A 27,114-nucleotide genomic window follows, 5' to 3' on the forward strand; every position below is an offset into this window, starting at 1 on the left:
TCCTGGAGTCTGAGGCTAAGGGCATAGGCCAAACAACAGCATGGAGATACAGAAGGGGTTGATCACACAGCTTCTCTCCAGTCCAGAGGAGAGAAAGAAGCAGGGGCAGACCTCTCTCTGCTCCTGGCCACAGCCAGGTTCCTGTGGCAGTGAGGCAGGCTCCCAGCAGGCTGGTAAATGAAAGTGACCTGGAACCATGGTGCCCCAGAGAGGAAAGCAGGGCAGACCTGTGGTTCTCCTCACCCATTAGGTTTACCCAGTGTGGGGGTCAGGTATCAGCTCTCAGGGGGTGTAGCTGCTGTTGCCCAGCTTCTTTCCTTCCCCCAATGGCTAGATCCCTTTTGCTGCTTGGGGGGAGGGCTGGCCGGCTCTCCAGAGGGGAATGAGTGACTCTACCATTTCTGCCAGTCATGGGTCTCTCCTGGCTAGTTGGCTGGAGCTGCTGTGCAGGCTACTGCTGGTGTCCTGGAGGAGAAAAGGGAACTGTGCCTGGAGCATATGGTACAGGGGTATTGTTACTGGGCTGAGTAAGTCTGTCTTTTCTACACATGTGGTGGCTGTTGTGGAAGGGGGGGAGTGCATGAGGATGCCAAGTCATCCCTGGCACCCCAGTCCGGCTTCGTAGATGGCTCCTTCCTATACCCAGCCTTTGACCCCCTTTGTTTAGTCAAGTGGCAATGCACCCTTCTGGTTTAGTTGCTAGGACACCTGATTCTAGCCCTGTTGCAGTTCCTTCCTCTTCCCATGTCACTGCTGCCCCTGGAATTGACTTAGTTCCTTTTTCCATTGACAGCCCCTGGGAGGTGTTGTTTGTTTTCTCTTCTCCCTCTCCATCAGGGGCTGCCTTTCTCCCTCTGTTGCTGCTTCTTGCACCAGGGACTGAAATGGAATATGGAGAAGGTTTGTGCTTTGCTCTTCTGATGTGGATAGACCTGGAGCGCTAGCTGGCAGAAGTGTAGCTCCCTGTGAATACGAAGGTCTGTCCATGTGGAGCTCAAGCCAGGGACGAGGTCTTAATATTTGTACAGGCTGGGCCTCCCTGCTCCAGCACCCTTGGGACCTGAGAGGTCCTAGATGAAGGAATTTGCCGGACCAGGGAAGGTCCCCGGCCACCAGCCCTCTCAGCCTGCTGCCCCTCCCTGCCGCTGGCTCCTTTGGCCCCACTGCCACTCGGGTGACACAGTTGCCCCAGTCCTGCTGCCAGAGCTGCTGCTCCAGTCCCACTGCCAGCACAGAGGCATGCAGCCCCGGCTGCCATGGCATCAACCCCGCTGCTGGGTGGCACGTGGCCCTGGGTGAGCTGCCCTGTTCCCAGCTGGGTTGCCATGGCAGTGCCAGCCCTGCTGCTGGTCTGGCACGCAGCTTCAGTTGAACTGTTGGCCTGCTGTAGCCCCAGATGGGCTTCCCATGGTGGGCTGCAGTGACCTAGCCTTGCTGCAAGCCAGGCTGCTATGGCCCTGCCCCTGCTGCCAGACTAGCATGCAGCACTAAACAAGCTGCTGCGGTACCAGCTCTGCTGCTGGGCCGGCACGCACAGGCTGCCACAGCCTCACTATCACAGCTCTGCTACCACCACTGGGCTGCTGAGGCTCTGACCTTGCTGCCACCAGCCTTGCTATGCATAGGGCTCTCAGCTGCTGGCCTTCCTGCCCTGGGGGTCTCTCATTCAGGAACATCTGGACAAGAGAATCCCGATTTAGAGAGGTATGACCTATAGTGTCAATGTGGAAAGGGAATACACATGCCAAACTATGCATGGATATAGCAAGTCACTTGAAAACAGTGGAGACTTGACCAGGCTTTTTTTATTTGTAGTTCTTTTGAAAGAGAGTCTCCACTTGCCTGCATGCGAGCCCTGAAAGATACAGGAAAATACCCTAACACACTGAAATGCACCCTGAGAAATTTCAACCCTGTCTATTATCACAAAATAAAAATCCATCTTTCCTCTATTTCCTCACCTGAAGTGCAACATCTATAAACTTCTCTCTGTATAATGAACAAACTTTTTTTTTTTATTGATGAAGTAACCTGTAGAATACAATGTTGTATGTTAGAAAATTTCAAAATATTTTCCAGATCCTGTGAAACTTATTTCATCAAATGTTTTAATGGACAGACTGCATCAAAAATATGCACAAAAACCATGGATTGAAACTGTGAAATGTGTACGTCTTTGCATGGTAAGAAATATCAGCAGGTTTGTTGGTAGCTGGCTAAGCTGACAATGTTTGACCATAGGGCAAATAACAGAAGTGTCTCCAACTAATCTGAAATTTTTCTGGAACTTTTTTTTTTTTTTTTTTTAAACCAAAGCTTTTCCATGGAGCTTTCCTATATCTATGAGAGTCTGGCTTCTGTTTATCCTACAACAATCGACATGGATTTGTTTAAACAATGGAAAGTAGATCCTTGCACTAACTCTTTCCGGCCAATTGCAAGCGTCATTTGATAATCTTAGCAATGTTCATAATACTACTCAGGGGCTTGAGGGCTTCACTCAGGTTTTATCCTTTAGTGGGACTTAGCCTCAATAAAGAATGAGTGAGCCCTAAGGTTGTGATTCAACAAAAGACTTAGACACATCTTTAACTCTGTGCAATGTGAATAGTCCTGGTTAAGCATGTGCATAAACTATTGCTGTCTTGAGGCCTGCAAAAGGAGCTCAGGATTTGGCCATTCAAGAGGGAATGAGCATTAGTAGGGAAGCTCCTATTCATTATCTTTTATAATGTAAGTGGGGTATGAATCAATGCTTCTGTTCCAGCCGGCTGGAATGAGAAAGCAATCCTGGGTGTGTAAATGCAGTTTGCCCCTGCTTTGCTTAGATGTGTTAGATATTTGGTTGTTACAATAGTGTTTTGCTCATTGTAATCAACTTGGCTGGTGTTGGGTCACAAATTGTGTTCATACTAATTGCAATGTAATTATTTGGGGGAATTCAAAAGAAGAGAGTCTGTGCTTAACCTGGCACAAAGGAGGGAAACATTCTCAGTTTAAAGAATGAGATTCTGGGCGTGTGCATGTAAATACAGAACACTCAGTTTGCTTAGGACTGCTAGATAATCAACTATTACAAATGGTGTTATGCTCATTGTCACCAATTTGGCTGTTGTGGGGTCACAAACTGTGTTAACACTAAATGCAGGATTTGTGAGAGATGATCACCAATGCTTGCAGCTATTGTGAGAATGCAGAAAAGTCAGACTGTGTTTAACTTAGCTCAAAGGAGACTGTCAGTGTAAAGAACCTCAGATAGACAAGGGTTTCCCTGCCAAGCCCTGTGAAGTTAACTGGGGAGGGCAGGAACTGGGGAGGACAGGACTCTGAATCAGCAGGCTGCAGGCTCTCCAGGCACGAGCTGTAAGACTGGTTCGACCTGTTTCGCCCCACTGTTCTAACGATAGAACTAGAACAGACTGCATAAGGAATATCTTTTATTATTTTAAATTCACTCCAGTGGCTGCTGGAATTTTTTGTGACTGGACTGGACTGTGTTTTGGGACAAGAGCTAAAATCAGAGAACAGAAATCACCAGGTCTGGCCCAGAGCCAAATCTACCACAAGCCAGCAGAAGTTGCAATGAGCAGCCAGCAGAAAGGCGATGGAAAAGTGTAATGAGCAGCTAGCAGAGTGGCAGCAGTAAGATGAGACAAATGGCCAGCAAAGTGGCGGCAGGGAGCTGGTGGATGGCGAGTGGCCAATGGATTGAGTAAAATGCCTCTTTCTCCCCGCCCCTCTCCACTCAGGATGGAAGGCAGATTCTGCAGATGCACCTCTGATCTCTGGATCTGCCCTGACCAAAGGCAGTGACTGAGAGTGGGGTACAGAGAAGGGTTGGGCATGTGATGGGGACATTTAGATTGCTGTATTTAAGAACCTGAGAGGAAAAGGACGTTGCCCAACCCACTTGGAGTGGGACTGTTATGGTTTTGATTATGAAATCGGTTTGTGGTGTTTCCCTAAGTTTAATGCCATGTTACTTCCCTCCCCTTTTATTAAAGGTTTTTTTTTTCTACACTCAGACTCTGTGCTTGTGAGTGGGGAAGCATTGCCTCTCAGAGGCCCCCAGCGGTGTTATGTGAATTTCCCAGATTACTGGGTGGGGACTCGAGCCACTTCTGTGTTGGATGGATAGGAACCCCTAGATATTGAACCTGGTCCTGGTTGCTGCTGCTGCTGCTACCTGGCAGAAGGGTTACAATAATTTTAGCTTTTAAGGTACTAGTTGTTTTGGTTCTTCACGTTGGTGACTGAATTTGAGTATCTCTTTGTATAAACAGTGGTGGCTCCTTCAAATCGTGATTACTTTATAGAAAGAGCAAATCACATTTGTGTCCATATCCTTCCTCTAGCTTCTTTATTAATATTTAACATATCCTCTTAACAAAAATGAGGACACAATCTTGCTGATAGTTAAACCTATGCCAGAGCAGGATGAAGAATTACAATGGCAGACTCTGTACTTTCAAAACTGCTACTGTTTGGAAAAAGGAGAGATTTTTTGGAGGCCTTTACACAGTGCCTGTGAATAAGTAGCTTGGAGAGCCTAATTTCTAATTAACTTCTCCTTTACAAATCTATCTTGGCCTCCAATCCTGTAAATATTTACACAAATCAGTCTTTACTTAGTGCTCATTCATTTTTTTTGCTCGGTCTGAAGCCAAGAATTCAGTCAAGACTTCTGGAATTTTGGTGAAAGTAACCCATGTTCCCAAACAAGGCCTGCATTTGGCCTAAAAGAGTTCATAGACAGCAGTCTGTGTGCTATTTTAAGTACTTGGATTGTATCCTCTTTGGGCCAGGAACCATCTTTGTTCTCTTTGTTTGTACAACACCTAGTACCATGGGGTCCTGGCCTATGATTGGGGCTCATGGATGCTATGGGAATACAATAATTCAAAATTCTTATTCTACAGTATTCTGCTGGGTATTATTATTATTACTCATATGCATAAGCGTGTAAGTGTTTGCAGAATCGGTGCCTTCATGAACTGCTTTCAAGTGTGTGAAATTACAGAATTTGTGGTGTAGAATAGCTGCTTTTATTTTCTATTGAGTTTGAATCTTTCTAATTCGTACACAGAATCCAGTTTCCTTTTAGACTACTGATGTTTGAAATGATATTTTTGTCTCCCCTATTGTGCTAGGATAAACCACCTCGAAGTACCCCTCATCATCCTTTACAGTCTTGCTTGGAGAAGATACAGAGGACTTTAAATGGTAACAAGATGCGAGAAAAATCCTAATCCATTGTTAAACATTTTATCGAAGTTGCCTGTATTGGGGTGGGGAGCAAGTGGGTGGAGAGAAAAGGGGTGGGTGATTAGGCACTACCTCAAAATTAAGAGATTTACAATCAGGTTTAAGATTCCATTGTGCTAGGAAGTGTATAATACAGAGAAAGACACAATCCCAAAGAGATTACAGATTTAATATTTAGGCTGAAGTTGGGTTAAAACTATTCTAAAAACCTGCCCTTGAGAATTAACTCCTTCAAATAAAATATTGAAGCATTGTTCACTTTTTTCATTAATAATAAATATTAATCTTATTATAAATACTATTAAGTTATTCTTTTTGAAGCACAATAATTGCCATTTTTTCCTAGTACAATGAAACGTGATTAAATTTCCTCTTTTCAGCTAAATCTTTGTCTACTGTGATGAACAGATTGGAATTTTTATCCAGACAAAGGGGGTAAGTTTGTTTATGCAGCGAATGCAAATGAAACAGAACTGCCTGAAACCCAGTGAGAATTATCATATTGGTTACTTGATATTTTATGAACTTTATTGGATTGGCATTCTAATGGACAAGCAGAGGACATGTAACTATCTCCTCTAGTTATTTGTGGCATCCTTAGAAGTGGTTGTTCTGGTGAGGTTGAGGAAGCCATGAAAAGACTAAGGTAAGTATTTGCTAAACACATTGATAATTCAAACCACAGAAGAGTAGATGACAAGTACATTCTCTGGTTGGCTAGTTAGATGCTAAACCAAGGAACAACTAATTTAGAGCAGTGGACATTCTCAAAATATAATAAACTGGCCTTTTTTCTTCATACAACAAAACTTCCAGGTATACGATACTTTTTCCTTTTTCTATAGGTTGAAATTTCACATAAGCCCCAGTGGGACAGCTTGCTATTTGACGTCTGACATGTTCTATATAGAAGTTGAGTTGGAGAAAGATGGAAAGGTGATAGATGTAAAATTGGCTTACCCAGGAGAATCTCCAGTGGTAAAGTTCATCTGTTTTCTTTCTTTAATCATGTTTCTGGTGTAACACAACAATCTTGTTTTTATGGCCTCCCCCTCCCCCCCCCCCCCCAGAAAGTAGCTCAAATTGGATCCTTATAACTGGCTAGAGAAATACCAACTGAAATATTTCTTTGCTACTGAACAAACTTCCATTTGACTGTTACACTAGCTGGCATAAATATACCTATATACAGGCAGTCCCCGAGTTATGCGGATCTGACTTATGTCGGATCCGCAGTTACGAACGGGGTGTTTCTTGCCCCGGAGGATGGGAGCGGCGGGACGCCCAGATGCGCCACGGTCCTGCCGCCCATGTCCTCCAGGGCGAGAAAAGCTGCTCCACGTCTCCCTGGTCTGCTGGTGGTCTCCCCCCCAGCAGACCAGGGAGATGCTGAGAAAAGCCGCGGAGCACGCGGGCAGCGGGACAGCTCAGACGCTCCGCGGCTGTCCTGCTCCGTGGCTTTGCTCCCCGTCTCCCTGGTCTGCTGGTCTCCAGCAGACCAGGGAGACGCGGAGCAAAGCCGTGGAGGACCCGGGCGGCGGGACCGCGGTGCGTCTCGGTCCGCCGCCCACGTCTCCCTGGTTTGCTGGGGGCAGCTAGTGCGCCCCTCCCCCCTCAGCAGACCAGGCTTTTCTCCAGACCCCTGTGGTAGAGCAGCTGGGGCGCTGCCGGTTGGTCCCGCAGCGCCGCTCTGGGCGCTACTGGACCAACCCGGCAGCTCCCCAGCTGCTCTGCCCCAGGCGTCCTGATTCAGCCGCTGCTGGTCAGTTTCAGTAGCGGCTGAATCAGGACACCTGGGGCAGAGCAGCTGGGGTGCTGCTGGGTTGGTCCAGTAGCGCCGAGGAGCGGCGCTACTGGAGCAACCCAGCAACTCCCCAGCTGCTCTGCCCCAGACGTCCCCAAGTCAGCCTCTACTGAAACTGACCAGAGCTGACTACAGGAAGCCCGAGGCAGAGTTGCTCTGCCCCGGGCTTCCTGGAATTAGCTGCTGGTCAGTTTCAGCAGCGGCTGAATCTGGACGCCAGTTCCGACTTACATACAGATTCAACTTAAGAACAAACCTACAGTCCCTATCTTGTACGTAACCCCAGGACTGCCTGTACTTTAATATATTGATGTTAATTTAGATCCTAGAACACAGGCATCCACATAGCAATTGGCACTTCTTGAATCTTTTGTAGCCTTCTAAATGACAGTGATTCAATAGGTAGGATGAGCAATTCTCCTAGTTAAACATTTATACTGTTTTTTACATTTTCTATAAAGTGTTGGAGGGATCTTTGAGTTGGTAGAATTTTAGTAAACATCAAGCATAAGGAAAGACCAAGGTGATTTATTTTTTCTGCTTTTTACTTCTTCTTTAAATGTTGCTACATCCAGAACTTCCACCTCTCCGTAAAGCCCTAAAAAGTTGAACACTTATGTTCAACATACTAAATATATTCCTCCGGTGCTACGAATTTCAGTAAAGTGTAGCTTAATATGTATTTCCATTGGAGGTGTCTTAATTATTATATGAGAGAATTTCTCAATCATCTTCCCTACATGTGCATAGATTCACCAGGTAGGCTTTTTTTTTCTTCTGGGAGTCCCTTGATAAAATATTGACAGTACCTCACTGTGTAATGAAAGTGTTGGTGCTGTTGTTTGATACTAGGTGAAACAACCTAGTGGGCAAAATGTGGAGAAGCTTATGCTGCCACCACCAGTGTTTCTTTTGTTCTGTGGCTAAAGGGAAGTGTGGAGGACTTCAGGGCTGTCAGCCCAAATATCTGAAAAGAATACAAAATTATCTGGAACAAACACGCCTTGTGAAGGAAATCTGTCATTTATGCTGGCTGGGTTATTGTATTAAGATTAAAAATGCATAGTTAGAGAACAATAGTTGCCAGTTGTTTTTTTTTATTGGCAAAGACGCAATGGATTTTAGAGTGATCAGATAAGTTGCTTGTATCTTGGGTAATTGTCAGTCACACAGTCCGACAGTGTGAAAAATTGGGCTGTCGGTGGGGGAAATTAGACACCTATGTGAGAGAGCACTCTAAATATTGGGACGGTACCTATAAAATCAGGACATCTGGTCACTCTTGTCACACAGCCACTGTATTCTCATATTAAGATTCTGGCATAACCATAAGTATATAATCTGGTTTTGAATTCTTGGAGAAAATCTTGATGAGTAAAGTAATGAATAATAATGTTACTATCACCAGTAAAATATTTAAAGAGGTATTTCATAAAGGGTGCCAGGAAAATCTGATCTTTCCATTTTATTTTTACTTTAGGTTTGTGATGATCTAATGCAGCTTCTAAGGTATAGACTTGATTAAGAATTTGTTGGCTAATTTGAAGGGAATTGTTTACTAATTCTAAAGCTATTCCCAAAATGATTGATGGAACATTTAAATTAGTATTACATTTTAAAGGGAGTAGAACAAGAATTTTCTCTTCTACATGTCCTAATATCAGGAAGCTACATATTGCTGAAAGCTTGATTTTTTTTTAAAAAAAAAAATTTTTTTTAATTTTTAAGTGTGAAACCAGAAAGTGAATGTCTGAATTTTCTCTTCTTATCAATGTCTGTTTAAAAAATTATTTTTTCTTAAAAATAGCATTAATGCTTTTTATTAGAAGTTTTTTTTTTTGTCTAAACTATTCCTGTTCCAAAAGTGACCTTCATATTTTTTTTAAGCCAGCTGAAAAGCTACTTGGATTTTAAAGTATACTAAAAACCAAATTTGGTCAACCAAATGAGTATATTTCAGTGACTGTGGTATCTCTTACACGTTTCTTACTGGAATACAAAAGACAAAGATGGGTAAGAAATGGAAGATAGAGGATACTTCTTGACCTTCTCTCTGAGGGCCTACATTGCACTTTGGTCATCTTAAATGTTGTTAGTTCAAAGTTTGAAACAGTTATTTCTAATTTGATCAGTATAGTTAGCTGAATTCAAACCTTTCTTTCTCCCCTTCGGTACTGATACCTTTTATAATGTGTTTCAAATTGTTTAGCTTCCAATTATCTTAAAAGGTGATGTTTAGTAAAAAGGGGTATCATAAGTATCACCCCTAACCCAGCTACCCCCTGAAACCTCTTTACAGTATGCCATTCAATCTGTCTCCACGTCATCTATTCATTACTTTATTATCTAATGGTAGACCCAATTGTAAATGTAATAATACTTTTCTGTTTTATAACACCTTACATTTGTGGACCTCAAACCACTAGTGAAACATGATTAGCAAATATGCCTATGAAATATGGAAGAGTTGCTATCCCTATCTTTGAGCAAGGAAAACAGAGGCAGAGATAAATAAGTGATTTGCTTGAGTTTCTAGTTGGAGACAGATTTTGGTCAGCTCCCTGGCCCTAACACTGACTTGTGTATCCTTGGAAAAGTTGCTTATCCTCTGTTTCATTTTAACCCTCTATAGAATTTTTAAAAAATTGTCTAACTGGGTGTTGTGAGTAGAGAACCTGGAGATGTTTTGATGAAAGAATTATCCATGGGTTCATTGTATTAAGGAGTGTTAGTGCACGACTGACTGTGTTGAAATGTCAAGAAGTGCTGTTTCTAGCTGATAAGTTACATCTCCAGCTGTCAGATACATATACCATGCATGTTCATTGCTTTCAGTGATGCATCCTTTAGTAATGTCAGATTTAATTACATTGCTTTGTGCATGAGTCAAGACTTCACATTTCCTGACAGATTTCTTTAAAAAAATCTTTACAACTTTGTTGTGAAGTGCCAAATATTATAACCAGGTTTACGTCATTGTCTCTACGCACTATGAATATTTCCACCTCACTATGTAAAGCTGTATGCTGTGTTTGTTTCATCATCCTTGGTATTTTGGCGGTAATAATTGTTCTTTATTGTTAGGATGAAGAATTATGATGCTTTTGGAAAGATTCTAGAAGGCCTGTTAAATCTGTATCAAATTCCAGGAAATAGGTTGTATCTATTAAATATAATTAGCCTTTATTTGCCAATTATTTAATTTTAATAATAATTGGTATTCTCTTTTCTAGTGACCTGAAATCTAAGGTATATCTTGCCTTGCAATCTTTGGAAAAAGATCTCTATTCAATGTCCCTTCTGAACAGGTAATATTCAATACATGGTACAATTTTGGGGTTTTATATATATTTGCAGCATGAAATTATTAAATTGGTATAATCATAGAATAATAGGACTGGAAGGGACCTCAAGAGGTCATCGAGTCCAGCCCCCCGCCCTCAAGGCAGGACCAAGCTCCATCTACACCATCCCTGACAGATGTCTATCCAACCTGTTCTTAAATATCTCCAGAGAGGGAGATTCCACCACCTCCCTTGGCAATTTATTCCAATATTTGACCACCCTGACAGTTAGGAATTTTTTCCTGATGTCCAATCTAAACCTCCCCTGCTGCACTTTCAGCCCATTACTCCTTGTCCTGTCCTCAGAAACCAAGAGGAACAAATTTTCTCCTTCCTCCTTGTGACACCCTTTTAGATATTTGAAAACCGCTATCATGTCCCCCCTTAATCTTCTTTTTTCCAAACTAAACAAGCCCAGTTCATGAAGCTTGGCTTCATAGGTCATGTTCTCTAAACCTGTAATCATTCTTGTCGCTCTTCTCTGTACCCTTTCCAATTTCTCCACATCTTTCTTGAAATGTGGCGCCCAGAACTGGACACAGTACTCCAGCTGAGGCCTAACTAGTGCAGAGTAGAGCGGCAGAATGACTTCACGAGTTTTGCTTACAACACATCTGTTGATACAACCTAGAATCATATTTGCTTTTTTTGCAACAGCATCACCCTGTTGACTCATATTCAACTTGTGGTCCACTATGACCCCTAGATCCCTTTCCGCCATGAACTGCTGACCGCTATATACATGGATACTGGATGTTATCCCAATGGAGAACTAGAAATCTTTGCCATGATGTGCACTGCTCTTGGTGCAGACTTTCTAGGGGTCCCAGCTTTCTCCTAACTAGTCCCCTTCAATTCACCTATAATTAAACCAGTCTATACCCTTATTTGAGTCTATCAACCCTTAGTGTCCCAGGCTTTTGGGCTTCTTTTGTCTCATCTGTTTCTTAGAGGCAGACTGGCATGAGCACCATGAGCAAGCTGCTCTTCTGCTATCCCAGGCCTTTCTGCCTCCTTTATCATCTCTGTTCTTCCTCTTTGGGCTTGCTTTCTTTATTAGTCACAGCTGTGGTAACATGTGTCCACGACTGGGAATTCTGACAACTGTACTAGTGATGCAAGTTTTCAATCTCCAAATAAGACCTAAGATCATGAGAAATGCAGAGAGCACCACCAGGAGCCACTACTGTCAGTTTTCTACCACATTTCACCATCGTAGCAGTCCAGCTAACTGATCTAACCAGGTGTAACACCAACAGACCTTAGTCATCGGTGGGAAGAACCAAACTATCTAAATCTCCTTGCAGATGCCTGTCCTCATTTATTGGTAGAGTAGTGTCCAGGAAGTGGATCTCTTGTGTGGATTGTTCTTGGTTGATAGTGGGGTGGAAACTGTTTAAATCTTTGTGGCACAAATCTTTAAATCTTGCTGGTTTTACTAGATTAAGTTTTAGACTTTTAGATGCGTGTTTTCACTTGCTGGTAACCATTTCTAGCTTTCTCTTCTACTTGACTTCACTTAACACCCTGTCTTCTGTTAATAAACATCTTTCATTTTTTTAAAATCGAACCCAATCCTGTACGCTGTATTTAAACTAATCTGTTTGGCAAGTCTAGGAAAAGTGGTAGACTGAAAGCTATTGACTCTTCACAAGAGTAACAGTTATTAATATGTAAAACTGTCTAGGAAAGTGCTTGATGGTGCAGAAAAGATAAGTGTGGGTAAACTCAGGACTGGGAGATTATTTTGGAGTCATTGTGACCCTGCAAATAGTAACCAAAGCTGTTGGAAGCCACAGTGTGACTGGTATTCTGCTGATAGATACTGGGGCCAGGGTGGTTGGGACAGAGCTTCAGCTATACTCGGACACTAAGGACAGGTCCATATTAGACCCGGAAGGTTGGCTTAAGGTAAATAATGTAGCTGGAGTCGATGTACCTTAAGTGAGCTTGGTGCCATCTCTATGTCAGGAGGTCAATGAGAGAAACACTTCTGTCAACTCTCCTTACTCCTTATGAGGAGTAGAAGTACTTGTATTGATGATGGTGTCCTCAGCATTCGATTTAGCGAGTCCTTGCTAGTCCCGCTAAATCAAATGCCGGAAGATTCATCTCCAGAGTGGCAAGTGGACATGTGGCCTTAGCGTATGAGTTGTGGTATGCTGGCAGGCTGTCTGTGAGCTACAAGAGGAAAGCATTGTGAGGCACCCAAGACTGTGGAGAGACAACTCCTCACTGGTCTGGATTGCATCCCAGAATGTGACAGTCTCTCTTTTCTGGAATACCTGGAAGTTGAAGAGACTTTTCTGGAGACTTAGACTACGTCTAGACTGGCATGATTTTCTGCAAATGCTTTTAACAGAAAAGTTTTTCCGTTAAAAGCATTTGCGGAAAAGAGTGTCTAGATTGGCGCAAGAGGGCTTTTTCCCGAATGGGAGCAGCATAGTATTTGTGCAAGAACACCGACAATCTTACATTAGATCATCAGTGTTTTTGTGCAAATTCAAGCGGCCAGTGTAGGCAGCTGGCAAGTTTTTCTGCAAAAGTGGCTGCTTTTGCGGAAAAACTTGCCAGTCTAGAAGCAGCCTTAGTGTTTCCTTACTAAGAATAGTCTTTCTTTTTGAGTGAACATACTGTGTCTTCACTAGTCACAAATCTGTCAGCAAATATCTGGAGCAGTTAATGATGAACAGATGAGTAAGTTATTTGCACAGCTGAGCAGATCTTTTTCAGTCTGTTACCATTTTGCAGCTCTTCATTTAATTCTTGAATTTCACATGAGCTGAAGTGTGTGTCTCATTTGAGTTCCAGTTAATCCAAATCCCTTCTTTCCACTTTCCCTTGCAATAGTCTGTCATTCCAGTACATTCATCACCCTCCCTTTTAGGGTAGACCAAACCAGAATGTGTCAAATTTTAAATAGGCACAAAGCCTGGACAAGGGAGCAGAGATGACCCCAGCTGGAAATCCAGCATTAAGAGTAAGACTATGCATGATGCCACTGAAACATAGGGCAGTGGTGAGTTTCTGAAAACGATCACAGAACTGTAAAAACAAATTTGAAGCCAAGACAATCAAAAGAGAAGAGAGACTGTTTAAAGATTTAAATAGCACAGTCACTCTAGAACTGATCCAGTCTGTATTTTGTGAACATTTAGAACACCAGATGTAGACAGAGTTACTGAAGTTCTGCATGGAAAAATAGGACGCCTTGTGCTAAGAACTGGAGGTAATTTATTTTTTGTTTAGATTTTTAAAAATAAACCAACTCTAACTTGAATACCTAGTATGTCCCCCACACAGCAAAGATTATTCAGTCATAAGCTGCATTACTAGCTAAATGTATTATTTGTACTGAAGTAATGCCTAACAGGGGCTCTGTATTCTCAGGCACTGTACAATGAAAAGATGCTCTAGGTCCACAGGGATCTTTCGGAAAATAAAGCCTTTTCCGAAAGGTCCCTTATTCCTCTTAAAATCAGGAATAAGGGACCTTTCGGAAAAGGCTTTATTTTACGAAAGATCCCTGTCTAGACTGGCGCTTTTTTCCGGCAAAGCCCCGAGCTGGAAAAAAGCGGCAGCCATGTTCATGCAAATGCTGCGGGGAAAATGTAAATCCCCGCTGCATTTGCAATTCCGACTTGTCTCATCTGCATCCCTTTTCTGGAAAAGGGGTGCAGTGTAGACACAGCCAAAGTCTTTAGCACATTGTTCTAGATTAGTGTTTCTCATCCTTTCTTTATCAAGTACCTCCTTTAAAAAAAAAAAAAAAAAAAAAAAAAAAAGGACCTCCCCCCCGTACCTACAGTTTTCAGACACAATTTTTTTCTACTATTGCAACACATTTGTTTAAAGAACTTAATCATGTCCGGGCGGGCGATGAATTTTTTGGGTATAAAAAGTACAAAAATAATAAAGCGGTATAAAACTTTAAACAAAAATTCAGTTTTCTCCAAATGTCAGTTGTGTTGATGTACCCCCCCCAGACTTCTCTCGAGTTCCCCTAAGGGTACTCATACCACTGGTTGAGAAACACTGTTCTAGATCTTCATAGATTGTAGTCGATCGTGGCTTTGGGCTTTAAATCTCAGTGAGAGACCCTTCAGAATTCAGACATTTTCACAAAATGTGTCTTCAGTGCACACTGTTGCTGGGCTGAGCTATTGCTCAGCTCCATATGAAAGTCTTTTGTCTATGTATTATTGCTTTCTTCCCTCCTCAGAGCTGAGTCACTTTAAGAAATTGTCTATTTATGTATTTCAGTTGGATGTTCTCTTCAAATTCTAACATTTAAGTACCAGTATTAAGAAAGAGTAAAATATTGCTATGTTAAATCCTTTCAAGTCTGAATGAGCTTGTGTAACAATTGAAGTATGATATACCTTTCAAAAGATTCGATTAACTAAATTGATGCTATACATCTTCTCCTTGAGACTTTAGCAGTAAAATATAATCCAACACAATGATGTTGTGAAAATTACTTTTTTGAAGATTTTGAAGATTTTGTTTTTGTATGTACAACCAGTCCTTTTGGGGATTTATTTTGAATTGCCAAGTCATAACTGATGATGTCTTATAGTAAGCAATTGTCACTCTCTTTAATTCCATTTCAGGAACCCCTATGAACATTGAATATTATCTGTCTCCCTATCAAGTTCTGGAAGAAGAGCTGAACCCTGGTAAAAATGGAAAAACATTACAAATCAAAAAATAAGCTCGCAATATTTTAAAGCGGTCTTTAATTTTTACAATTGTAGTCTGAAAAGAATCTAGTGATGTTAAGAAGGTAATTTGTATAGTCAAAAGTGGCGAGGAGTCCTGTGGCACCTTATAGACTAACCGAAGTGTTGGAGCATAAGCTTTCGTGGACAAAGATCTACTTCGTCAGATGCATGTAGTGGAAATTGTATAGTCAAGTAACTCTCAAAAGTACAAATTCTCTTTCAAGCAGACGATCGCTAAAGGAAATGAGAAACAATTTAGGGCATAGATTCTACTTCTCTGTAAGAGTGTTGCTACATCCAAGTTTGTGTGCAAGAAGGTTCCTTGTATGTGGAACAAAGTAGACTATTTCTATATCCTTTGATTCTTCCTGGCACTGAGGTGGGAACAAATTAACTTGTAAATAGCTTGGTTAGCAGACTTCAGAAAGGTACACGTAGTTTGTGGTAAACAGAGCACTGGGATGCACTTATTTCATGTAGGGACATGATCTTTCAGAAAACTGGAAACTGTCACTTCTAGGTAGCTGGTATTAATACCCAGCATGGTAGCAATCAAAAGTCATTCAGTGACCCATGTGAAATTCAATTTCTGGTCCTTTGGTCTGGCTTCTTAACGCAGAGATGTTCATGTCACAGAAGAATGCCAGCTATGATGATCAAACTGATATAGTTGGCAATCTGGGTTAAGGCAATCTGCAGCAGATGATGGCAATATTGCATTGTAATGGTCAAAGTTGTACCTGGACTATAAGGGTATGTCTACAGTGCAACACTATTTCAAAATAACTAGCGCTATTCCAAAATAACTTAGTCTGTGTCTACACAGCAGTCATTTATTTTGAAATAGTGTCAAAATACTGTCAAACTAGAGGACGACTTACTCTGATTCCTGTAACCCTCATTGTACGAGGAATAAGGGAAGTCAATGGAAGAGTGCTCTATTTCAGGATAAGTGCTGTGTAGACGCTCCGAATTTCAAAATAAGATATGCAATTGACGTAGCTCAATTTGCGTATTTTATTTTGAGTCCCGCCATGCAGTATAGATGCACCCTAAATGACTGGAAGATACCGGGCCCTCCAGTATGGCACCATTTTACCAGCACTACGTTCATCTACATTTTCATAAGGGGAAAACCGCAGTGACACAAATCTGTTTTCTCTGTTCCCTTAGGCTCCCAAGTATGTGGAACAAAAGTATATGTAACTGTTGGAAGTTCAAACACGTCACACAAACTTCCTATTTCTCCATTAATTGTGGATTCTGAGGCAGGAGATGGGTGAGATTCAAAGACACTATTGACATTTCTGAACCTCTAAATGGACTTTCAAATCATTGACATTCAAACCTGCTGACATCATCTATATTGACCTTACGATCATATAATGGAGATGCAAGCCCACTGACAAGGGCAACTCTATTGTACTGATGGCATTATCCCTCTTTGGAGTACTCTGTATAATCTCTGGCTGCGTTTTCCCAAAGGAGTTTAAAATTGTCCAAATTCATGTTAACAGTATGAATTCCACGGGATTATAGATTCCTCCCCACCCCAAGACCAGAACGTGGTGATCACCAATGTGGTGATTTCATCTGACCTCCTGTACAACACAGACTTACGTCAAGCTCCTAACTTTAGATTGAATTAGTATATATCAATTAAGTGTATTGTATTTAAATTGTATAATATTTTAAACAGTTTGCATGACCTTTCTTAGAACAGCACCGTTTAATTTGGCTGTTTTAACAGGTAATATAAGGGGTAAGAGTGAGGGACAGCTCCCCTTATCCCTGAAAATGAACCACAGTACACTGACTTAAAGCAAGAATCCTGGTACAGTGCTCTGTATATTTTTGTGAGTCACCTTCCTTCTGTGCTAGTCTTTGTAGACCTTGCCTTATGATGTGTAATCTGTACTTGCATTTTCCAGAAGGGGATTTTTCTTGAGATGGGAAGAATATCCCATATTATTCATTCTACACCATATGTGTGTCTTAATTTTGCCTAGGACACTAAGAATCCCTGTCATACTAGCATTGTGTTTGACAAGCTTGCCTTTCTACACTTTTTTCCTTCAGCAACCCTGCTTTTTTATCACTGACTGATGAACTCAGCATGGATTTGTCAGCTTGCTTTTTCTTGACATTTCATCAGCCTTTTCCTATGTCCTCATCCAGTATTCAGGAGATACAGAAGTTAACAGGCATGTTTATCTGTAAGATTAAATATTTGTGAGTGCTCTAGCTAGCTGGTTTCCTTTTCACCTTCCTTATGCTAATTTTGCAGGAAATGTGTGCAGATTTTCTGCCTTCTGTGAAAGAAAATCTTCTAATCAGTATTCCTATCAGCTCAGGTGTGACTAGCACATTTTTAATGTGTTATCATGTAAATATGACCTGACATTGGGGAAAATAAATATACAGAGGATCAAGTAAAGCAATGACAATATAAGGTGGAAGGATGGTCTTGTGGGTGACAGAGACATGAGAAATCAGAATTTAATATAAAGCTATGACTGACTTCCTGTGTAATCCTAGTTGTTTCTGTGCCTCAATTCCCAATCTGTAAAATGGGGGTTAGTACTTCCCTATCTTCTTTATGATGACTCGGTTTGTAAAAATGGAACTGCCACTTTGTCTCATGAATAACTACAAATTAAGCCAGAAATATTAATCTTAAAAATTTCCTGGCTTTAGGAGTTCCAATGGAGGGACTGAAACTAGCTTCTCTTCATTCATTGATTGTTCAGTTTATCCTTAATGAGGAGTACAAGGAAGATCTGTCCATGAATAATTCTTGTTTCTTTGTGGTACGTATGTTGTCGCTTTGCATATGTGCAAGTCATTTTGCTTTTATTCTTAACCACATAAATGCAGGCAAAGTTAGATTTTTTTTTTGTCTGTCAGTAAACAATTAATGATTATACATACATTTAACTGATTTCTTTTTGCAATTTTTTTTGTTTTGTTTTGTGGTACATAGTGGTTTCAAAATGTTTGTGTTATGACAGCTTCTAGACCAAGGCTGGTTTCCATACTTACAAATTACTTGACAATAATCTTAAACATAAATTGTAAAGATTGCAGAGTTTTAATACTGGTGTAAGATGTTGTCTGGACAGTTCTGGTCGGTGAATACCTTTTGCCACTGCTCTGTAGACACAGGCAAATTTCCCACATCCTCTGTTCTGCCTTAATTTTGAAATGAAGACTGGGGCAGTTGGGGGTGGTCACTTCTGTTATAGGTAACAGGTATGACTTAGTCACTATGGCCCATGTTAAGCAGACTGACATAGGGATGTAAGCGACTAGTCGACTAGCCAATAAACAGAAGCTTACTGGATAGTCAACTAGTCCCTCAACTAGTTGCTTCTGCCCCTATCAGAGGCAGCAAGGGGGCAAGCAGGAGCCAGTGCAGGAGGTAGGGGGGAGGGAACTGGCTTAAGTCAGATTTCCCCCCTGCACCGTCTCTGTGGGAGGCAGGGAGGTAGCGGGAATCGGACACGAGCCGGGAATCAGCTCATACCCAACTCATGCCAAGTCCCAGATGCTTTTTAAATGTATGAACAGCCTGCTGGCTCTTACTACATTTTAAAGGCTAAAGTGCAGTAGTAGGAACCCAGTGCGAGCTGGGACAGCTGATTCCCAGCTCATGCAGGGTCCTTCCCCCTGCTGCGCAACTAGCCTTTTAAATACTAACCCTGCTGAGGCTCCCCCACTAATCAACTAGTTGATGGAAATTCCATTGACTAGTCAATTAGTTAACTTAACTAAATTTAACATCCTTACTGTGAAGAGCTTCAAAAAGATCTCACCAAACTGATTGGGCAGCACAATGGCAAGTGAAATTTAGTGTTGATAAATGCAAAGTAATGAACATTGGAGAAAATAATCCCAACTATACATACAATATGATGGACTAATTTAGCTATAACGACTCAAGAGAGATCTTGGAGTCATTGTGGATAGTTCTCTGAAAACATCCACTCAGTGTGCAGCAGCAGTCTTCCCCCCCCTCCCCCCCAAAAAAAAGGGCAAACAATGTTAGGAATCATTAAAAAAGGGATAAGGAATAAGTCAGAGAATATTTTATTGCCTGTATATAAAACCATGGTATGTCCACATCTTGAATACTGTGTACAAATACGGTCACCTCATCTCAAAAAAAGATACTGAGCATTGGAAAAAGTGCAGAAAAGGGCAACGCAAAGGATTAGCGATTTAGAAGGGGTCTCCTATGACAAGAGACTAAAAAGACTCGGACTTTTCAGCTTAGAAAGGAGGAGACTAAGGGGGATATGATAGGTCTATAAAATCATAACTGATGTGGAAAAAGTGAATAAGGAAAAATTATTTACTTGTTCTTATAAGAACGAGGGGTCACCAAATGAAATTAATAGGTATCCGGTTTAAAACAAACAAAAGGAAGTATTTCTTCACTCAGGGTATGTCTACACTGTGGAATTTTTTCTGGGATACTGGAGATATTTTGGAAAAACTCCACCATGTCCAAGGAATGTGTTTGCTCTTCCGCTTCTTTTTGCAGAAGAGCAAACATGCTCTTTCAGGGAGCCCTATATTCCTCGTTCTAGGAGGGATAAGGGCTCTGCCAAAAGAAGAGGCTGTTCTGCAATTTGGCCCCATTTAGACTGGGCCAAATGGCAAAAAAGCCTCTTCCGGAAAAGCAATTAAAAAAAGCTACGCACATTGCAGAATGCAATGTGTATAGCTTATCCCAAAAAAACCTATAGGTTCAGGGCAACCTGTGGAACTCCTTGCCTGAGGATGTGGTGAATACTAGGACTTTAACGTGGTTCAAAAAATAACTAGGTAAATTTATGGAGGATAGGTCCATCAATGGCTATTGGCGAGGATGGGTAGTAATGGTGTCCCTAGCCTCTGTTTGTAAGAGGCTGGAAATGAATGACAGGAGAGGGATAATGTGATGATTTCCTGTTCTATTCATTCCCTCTGGGGCATCTGGCATTGACCACTATTGGAAAACAGAATACTGGGCTAGATGGACCTTTGTTCTGACCCAGTATGGTCATTCTTATGTTGTTCTTGGTCTTTGCAGTAAAGTTATTTCTACCGTGAAGGTGTTGTTTGTAGGGCAACAACCATGAGGACAACTGAACTGACTCCAGTGTGAATTAATAATCCAAATAGGTCCCCGAAGAGCTTGTGCTACACTCCCACATCTTTACTACCACTTTTATCCATGCTAGTGTGGGTTTTCCTACCCTTGCTACAATCACTCCTTGGTTTGCTGCATACTTTAAAACTACAAGATTAAAACACATCCTGACATCTAAATAAACTTCCAAATGCAATGTAAAATCATTTTGGCAATTATTCCAGAGTCCCTGTATTAATTTAAAAGGTCATATCCCCATTTTCCTCCCTCAAATGAGTAACTAGGTTGGTTTGAATCCACACCCATTGTATGTGTTCACAAATCTCTTCTATTTAGCTGTAGGAACAAACAGTGGCAGAAACAAGTTAGTTGGTAGGCAGACTTACCCTAGGTGGTAGATGCAGTACATGCTCTGCCAATGGGTTACATGACTATTTGTCAGATAATATGGAACATTGGTTGTCAGGATTCCTGAGTCTGGGAAAATTGGTAAAGAAGAGACTACACAGGTAAGCATGTTCCCTCTGAAAGGAAGTATGGGATTAGGGTCTGCCAGTTGAGAGCGCACTCTGTTCATGGTTCAGCCTGAAATGTTCTCTTTGTCTGTTATAATACCTGTATAATGAATGAATGATGCTTGCTTCTCCTAAATTAAAGATAAAGGGCTGTGACAGCCATACAAATATTAACAACCCTCACCAAACAATTGAGACTAGAACTCATGTCTCTTGGCATGAAGCTCAGTGCAGATTAACCTGTTAAAAGGTATTTTGCAGAAGGATGTTAGTGTCAGTTGACTGCTTTCTGAGTGATATTTTCAGTGAGTCATGGATGAGGATGACAGACTTAACAATTGTTTCCCACAAGATTTTTTTGGTACCAGATCCATTATAACATTTGGGTATCATGACTAGCCATCTTGCCTTTCATTCCTCAAAAAAATAAATATTTCTTGGTCAGTCTCTTCCAGGTTGCCCGAAGCACTGTTATTTCATAAGTAAGGGCACAGAGAAATCAGATATAACAGGAGCTCTCATCAGTAAAATTCCATTTACCCATCCAAAGTGTGTGCCTCCTATAATTGAGATTCTTCGTCATCAAGTTGCCTATAACACTCTTATTGGCACCTGTGTCTCTAAGAACACTGCAAATGAAGGTAAATTGTATGCTATGAAATGCAGTGTGTTTTTCTGTAATAGTCTATTGATCCATTTTGTATTTGTAAATAAGGATGTCACCAACACAGCAGTTGCATTCTCCAAATGCATTGCTAGTTACAAATTGTTTTAAATGTTTGAATTCATATCAGCATCCTTAACTTTTTTGTATAGATCTCTCTGTATGTTGAGAGATCTCTCTGTATGTCTCACCCAATGTTTAGTTTCCAGAGGCACAAATTACTGAGTTGCAATAATTAAATTCTGAGAAGTCAGTGTTCTGAATATCTAGTATATAATTCATTTCCATGGGGTTAAGTTTAAATAACTTATTACATAAGTTACTGCCTTGCAGGTTGTTCAGAACTGCTTTATTTTGAAGTTACTCCACAGATGGACACCAGCTTTTGTATCTCATTCCAGCATCCTATCGGGGAGAGTTTAGCCTGTGGTAAGTGTGGAAGATTCAACCCTACTATTTCTTTGTACATGTTTACGAATATCTTCATTCTAGCAGGACATGACTTTCAATTGTAAATGTGCACAGTGTACTGTGAATCTCAAAAATATTCCTAAGCATTACTCTTCTCTGTGTGTATGGAGATAGATAAAATGTAATGCTTTAAGGTTGTTGACTTCAAAACAAGTTAGGAAATGTAAAAATTTAAGGCTCTGGTTCTTCTATGCATTGGACATTGGATAGGCAGACTCCCATGCCGCTGTGAAACCCTACTGAAATCAATGGGATGGAAGCTTGTAGTTCCTACTCAATAGTAGCTTAGCAATATGAGCTACATTTTCTTTATTATGGTAAAGGTTAACCATAAATATAATGGTTATATTTACCATGGTACCATTAATATTCAGTGATGCAGATCTTAATTGTCATACATGGACCAAAGAGAATTGTTCAGTGGTTATAAATACTAGTGCTAGAGCCTTACAAATATAATTTTGAAGTATCCGTATCTTTTCTCATTCAGTGGTAGCTGATGTCTTGAGCTCCAGAAAAATCAAATGCAGTCTTTATACAAATCCTCAAGATGTACCTCTAAATTGCAGCAATGACTTTATCACAAGAGTCATGGAGCGGTAAGTGTTCTACTTTCATATTCAGAAATAGTAAAACTACCATTCTGATTATTATAAAAGGTTGTCTTTAGTAAATACCAAGTATATTTTTAGTTCTTAAAGAGAGATGTCACTTTTCTTTGCACAATACTGATATGTTCACTTACACACACAGTTCTTGTGTCTGTAACTAAGACTTTTTTACAGTAGAAAGTAGGCATTTATTTTTATCCTCTTGACGGGGTTCTGGTGATCAGCTGTAGATACATCTGTTTAGTCACACAACACAGGTACAACAGAAGTAGCAGTAGTGCAACCTTTCCTATGCTTAGCATCATGTGCCTCCTGTTTTCTAGAGGAAACCACTCTGGGAAGTGAGCAGATCACTTTCCATATCTATTAAATTCTTCCCTTCTCTACTGAGATGAGGGGCCCAAATTGTGTGAGGGTGCTGGGGAATGGACATGCATACCCAGTGGACTGAGACCACTAATTCGTTTCACATAGGCCAGAAAACAGCTAAGGGCAGTAAGTTGGATGTAGGCTGAATTTGAATCCATAATTTAAGCACCAAGATATGGAAAACTTGCAGCTGCCGCCAGAGCACTGTACATTTGGGCTCCTGTTATTGCTAACTGGTTCAGCTGAATTAGCGAGACAGACAGTAGATCCCACTCTACCCTCTTATTTTTTTTTGTAAAGTGGCCTTACGGTGGATAAGACTGAGACTCTGTATTCTTTTAAAACTTCATATAATGCATAAGAATTGCTCTCAACTAGTTTTTTAAATTGTAAGACGAATGTTGTCAACTTAAGGTTTTACTTTTAATGAGCTCATAAGTCCCAAACTTTGGAACTATAGAAGGGGATATCCTAAGATTTGTCTGCTCACCATTACTTTCATGCAGCCTTCAGTGTATCTAACACGATGAGAAACAATATTAGAGTTACACGCTCTTTCTGATCTCAATACAACTTCAGCTTCTGATGAGGGGGTGGATTGTGGGGGAAAAATCCATATTTTGCAACAGGAAAATATGGCTTCACTTCAGACTAGTCATCTTTTATATAGTGGCTGAGACGGTGTGGTTAATGTTGGGGATGTTAAAATGCATTTAATCAAACGTGTAATTGCTGAAAACTTCAGTGGTTACATGTGGGGGGCAGTTGAGGCAGCAACTTAGAGCACAGAGGAGGCAGCCTCAGGGAGAGGGAGAGGTAAGGCAGCTCCTCGGGAACTGATGTACACTGGGAGCTGGCTTAAAGCTTGTTTAAACTCAGCTCCCAGTGCCTATCCAGAACCTGTGTGTATGTTAACCCAGTAGTTCTCAATGTTGGTTTTTTTTTTCTTTCCCTCCTATACTGCGAACCAACAAACCCATTCACAAACTTTTGGTGGACTAGTAACATTTTATTTACATATTTGAATACTCGTTATGTAAATAATAAATATGCAAATAAAACTTAAACAGTCCACCAAAAGCCCTAGGGCCCAGAGCTGCCATGAACAGCCAGCTTCAGCTCTGCCAGACCCACCCCATCCCTTAAGGCTTAGAGCCCCCCACTAGTGCCAGCTTCCTGTTTCCACAGCCCCACTACACCCAACCTCCCAAGAACCCCTGCAGTGCCAGACCCCAATGCCCAATATTAGCCCCATCCCTAGAGCCTCCCCAGTGCCAGCCCTGCCTCTCCACCCAGGATACTCCATTGCTGCCCAGTCCCACTGCACCCAGCCTCCCAAGAACCCCTGCAGTGCCAGACCCCAATGCCCAATGTTAGCCCCATCCCTAGAGCCTCCCTAGTGCCAGCCCTGCCTATCCACCCAGGATACTCCAGTGCCGCCCAGTATCAGCCCCTTGCCTCTTGGAGCCTTCCCACCCCTTAAGACAACTCACAATTCAGCAGCCTGAGGGCTGGATATAGAGAGCTGGGAGAGAGGAAGAAGGCTGCCTGGAGTGACCTATGCAGGGACGTGGAGGAAAGTGGCAGGTCCCAGCATGTGGGAGTGGTTTCACAGGGATTAATGGCTTGGCATTTGTGCGACTGCAGCTTCCAGCAGTAGTGCTGCGTGGGAGAATTGTGCCATTAGTCCTGGGCTGCTCCTACCAGCCCGTGCAGACTCTGGGGTCGGGTCGGACCCAGCAGCACCTGGGACTTCTCTGCTGGTTGGGGCTCCTTCACACTCAGCATGTGCGGTTCCAGCAGTGCAGCTCTGGCTTCCTCTTTGGTGCTGGTGGTGTCCTGTGGCAGCTCCCTCTGCACATGGGCTGCATGCCCATGTGACCCCCTTCACCTCACTTCCCCAAGTGCTGCACCTGACTATGGCGTGTTGCATAACAACTCCATGTGACCTCTCCCTTAGCTGCCCCGTGGGAAGAGCCTTGCTGGGATCTGCATGGCCCTTCCACCGACAGGGAACCGCCTCCAGGAGTCCCTGATTGGTGTTGGTTAGCTGAGAGGTGGGGTAGGATCTGCCTCTCTCCACTTCCCCTCTCACTGTGGCTGGGCAGCGTTCCCCAGTTGCCAGTGGTTCTGGTATGCAGACTGGCATTTGGGAGCAGCTTGGTTAACCGATAAGCTCAGGCTCATGAGTTAACAGTGTACATGGTTACACTGTCACATCCCTAGTTAATGGTGTACTGAACAATGTTCTCAATATCTGCTTTCTCTCAGCTGTATGTCTGTCCCCCTCGTCATGAGAACTATTTTCAAGAACACTGTTACACTGGAAGCTGATACTAAGAAACAAAATAGGAATGTTCTCTCAGAGCAAAATCATGAAGTGACCAGCAAGCAAACTGCATCCTCTAATAGTATCAGAGACAATCCTTCTGGAACCAGCATGCAAAATTCTGAACTAGCTAGTGAGCAAACTTCAGTGCCTACCAGTATAGAGAGAAGCTTTTCTGCAGCTAGTAGGCAAACTTCATGTGATAGCATGGAGGCAAGCAGCTCCATAGCCAGTACTGAGTGTGATCTATCACAAGTCACAGTATAACTAAAGCAAATACCTACCCGTTTGATCATGCTACCACATGGAACCACAGTCAACAGATACTACTTCAAGGAACAGTAGAGGAGAATTTGACATGATCAATCTGTCTAGCAAGATTTCCTCTTGAAATTAAATATTTTGAATCCTGCATATTGCTAAATGCAAAAAAGGTTAACACTTGAGTTGGAGTACAAATTTGAAAAGTCAATCACTGAAGTAGGAAACTTAATTTAACTCAGAGCAAATATAGGCATGTAATTGTTTAGGTTGCTGTTTGTTAAATATTTGTAGGTATATGTATTATGCAAGATGTCCACATTACATTGCTGTAGCACTTACATTTTTGATTTCTTACTTTGAAGTTGTTTGTTAAACCATAATGTTGTGCTAACTTTTTAAAAATGTAATTGAAAAAATCTAAGATAAGTTGAGGGGGAAAGGAACTATTGTTTGAAACTGTCTGCCATTTTGTGCACTACTGCAACTAATGAGTTTTGACTTGTTTGCACCGCTCCATATGTTACTACACAGTTCTACTTGAGTGAATTTAAGTGAAAAGCTTTTCCTCTCCTGCATAGATTTAACATCCTCTTTTGGCAAAATAAAAATAAAATAAATAAAATAAATATCTTGCAAACAAATAGCTGTGTAATTTTCTAATTCCACACAATGACTTGTCTTCACAAAGGATAAGCCTAATATTAGGTTTGGAACTTGTAAAATTAAGGTAGGAGTCCGAAAGTGTTATAGCAGAATTGGTTTTAATTCTTTCAAATGTATTGGGCCTCTGACTAAATGTGCTTTCAATCAGCTGAAAACTGTTTTAAGTTGCCACTACATAAGGAAGAGAGAGTGTGGCAGGGTCAGTCTCCCTCCTGAGATCCTGACCACTGTTCTGTCCACTGTCCCACACTTTGAGGGCTGCAGTAGGGCCCTCACCTGCAGAGTTTTTGTCCCTGGACCTTAGCATAAAGGAGGGCATATTGGGCTGACGTCCTGGGCCAGTCACTGCTGACCAGGAAGCCCTTTTCTTGCCCCAGGGAATAGGGGTAAGGGAGCCCTCCAACACTCCCTGCTCAACTCCTCACCTCACCCTGTAGCCTTTAGCAGGGCTGGTGGTTCCTCCTGCTCCTCCACTCTGAGTCTCCTTAACACTGGGTTGTTTACTACTCTCCATGCTCCTTCTCGCTTTCCTTCCACCAAGTCCTTTAACCTGCTCTGTCACAACAGTGAGAAGTCCTACTCAGCATTCTTGCCTGGTAGGTGCTAGAATTGATTTATATAGTGAGAAATGTGCATATGACAGTACAGAATAAATAAATGCTGACTTACTAAACAAAACCAGCCTTCATGCCCAGGAGTTTGTAGTCACTTTAAACAAGATGAACAGAAAGTGACAAATGCAGGGTGTTAGGATAAATAAAGAGCCAGCCAACCATATGTTCTTATGGTTAGGCAAGTAATGTGTAGAAAGTTGTGGCTAATAATGCCAGTGATATACAAGGCCTACGTAAAGGGTCCTGTTTAACTTATCTACAACCTGACAAACTCACTACACCAACTATATTGCTTACAGTATTTGTCCACAAGTGTAAAATAAGGTTTATTTTGAGAACA

The 27,114-nt window shown here is 41.7% G+C and overlaps 1 protein-coding gene across 1 annotated transcript; it reads left to right on the forward strand.

The window, feature by feature from the left end:
- Nucleotides 1-25,500, forward strand: LOC106732085 (mediator of RNA polymerase II transcription subunit 1-like). The gene is made up of 17 exons (XM_025185113.3): nt 1-173; nt 2,080-2,183; nt 5,151-5,223; nt 5,646-5,700; nt 6,111-6,243; nt 8,550-8,578; nt 10,154-10,225; nt 10,303-10,377; nt 13,572-13,642; nt 15,027-15,092; nt 16,311-16,416; nt 17,217-17,341; nt 17,835-17,947; nt 21,235-21,430; nt 21,787-21,882; nt 22,415-22,523; nt 25,176-25,500. The coding sequence occupies exons 1-17, from the start codon at nt 41-43 to the stop codon at nt 25,498-25,500; spliced, it is 1,881 nt and encodes a 626-aa protein (XP_025040898.3). The 5' UTR covers nt 1-40.
- The last annotated feature ends 1,614 nt before the right edge of the window (nt 25,501-27,114 follow it).

The sequence above is a fragment of the Pelodiscus sinensis genome, chromosome 2 (assembly GCF_052426305.1).
Source record: "Pelodiscus sinensis isolate ZL-2025 chromosome 2, ASM5242630v1, whole genome shotgun sequence".
Taxonomy (NCBI): domain Eukaryota; kingdom Metazoa; phylum Chordata; order Testudines; family Trionychidae; genus Pelodiscus; species Pelodiscus sinensis.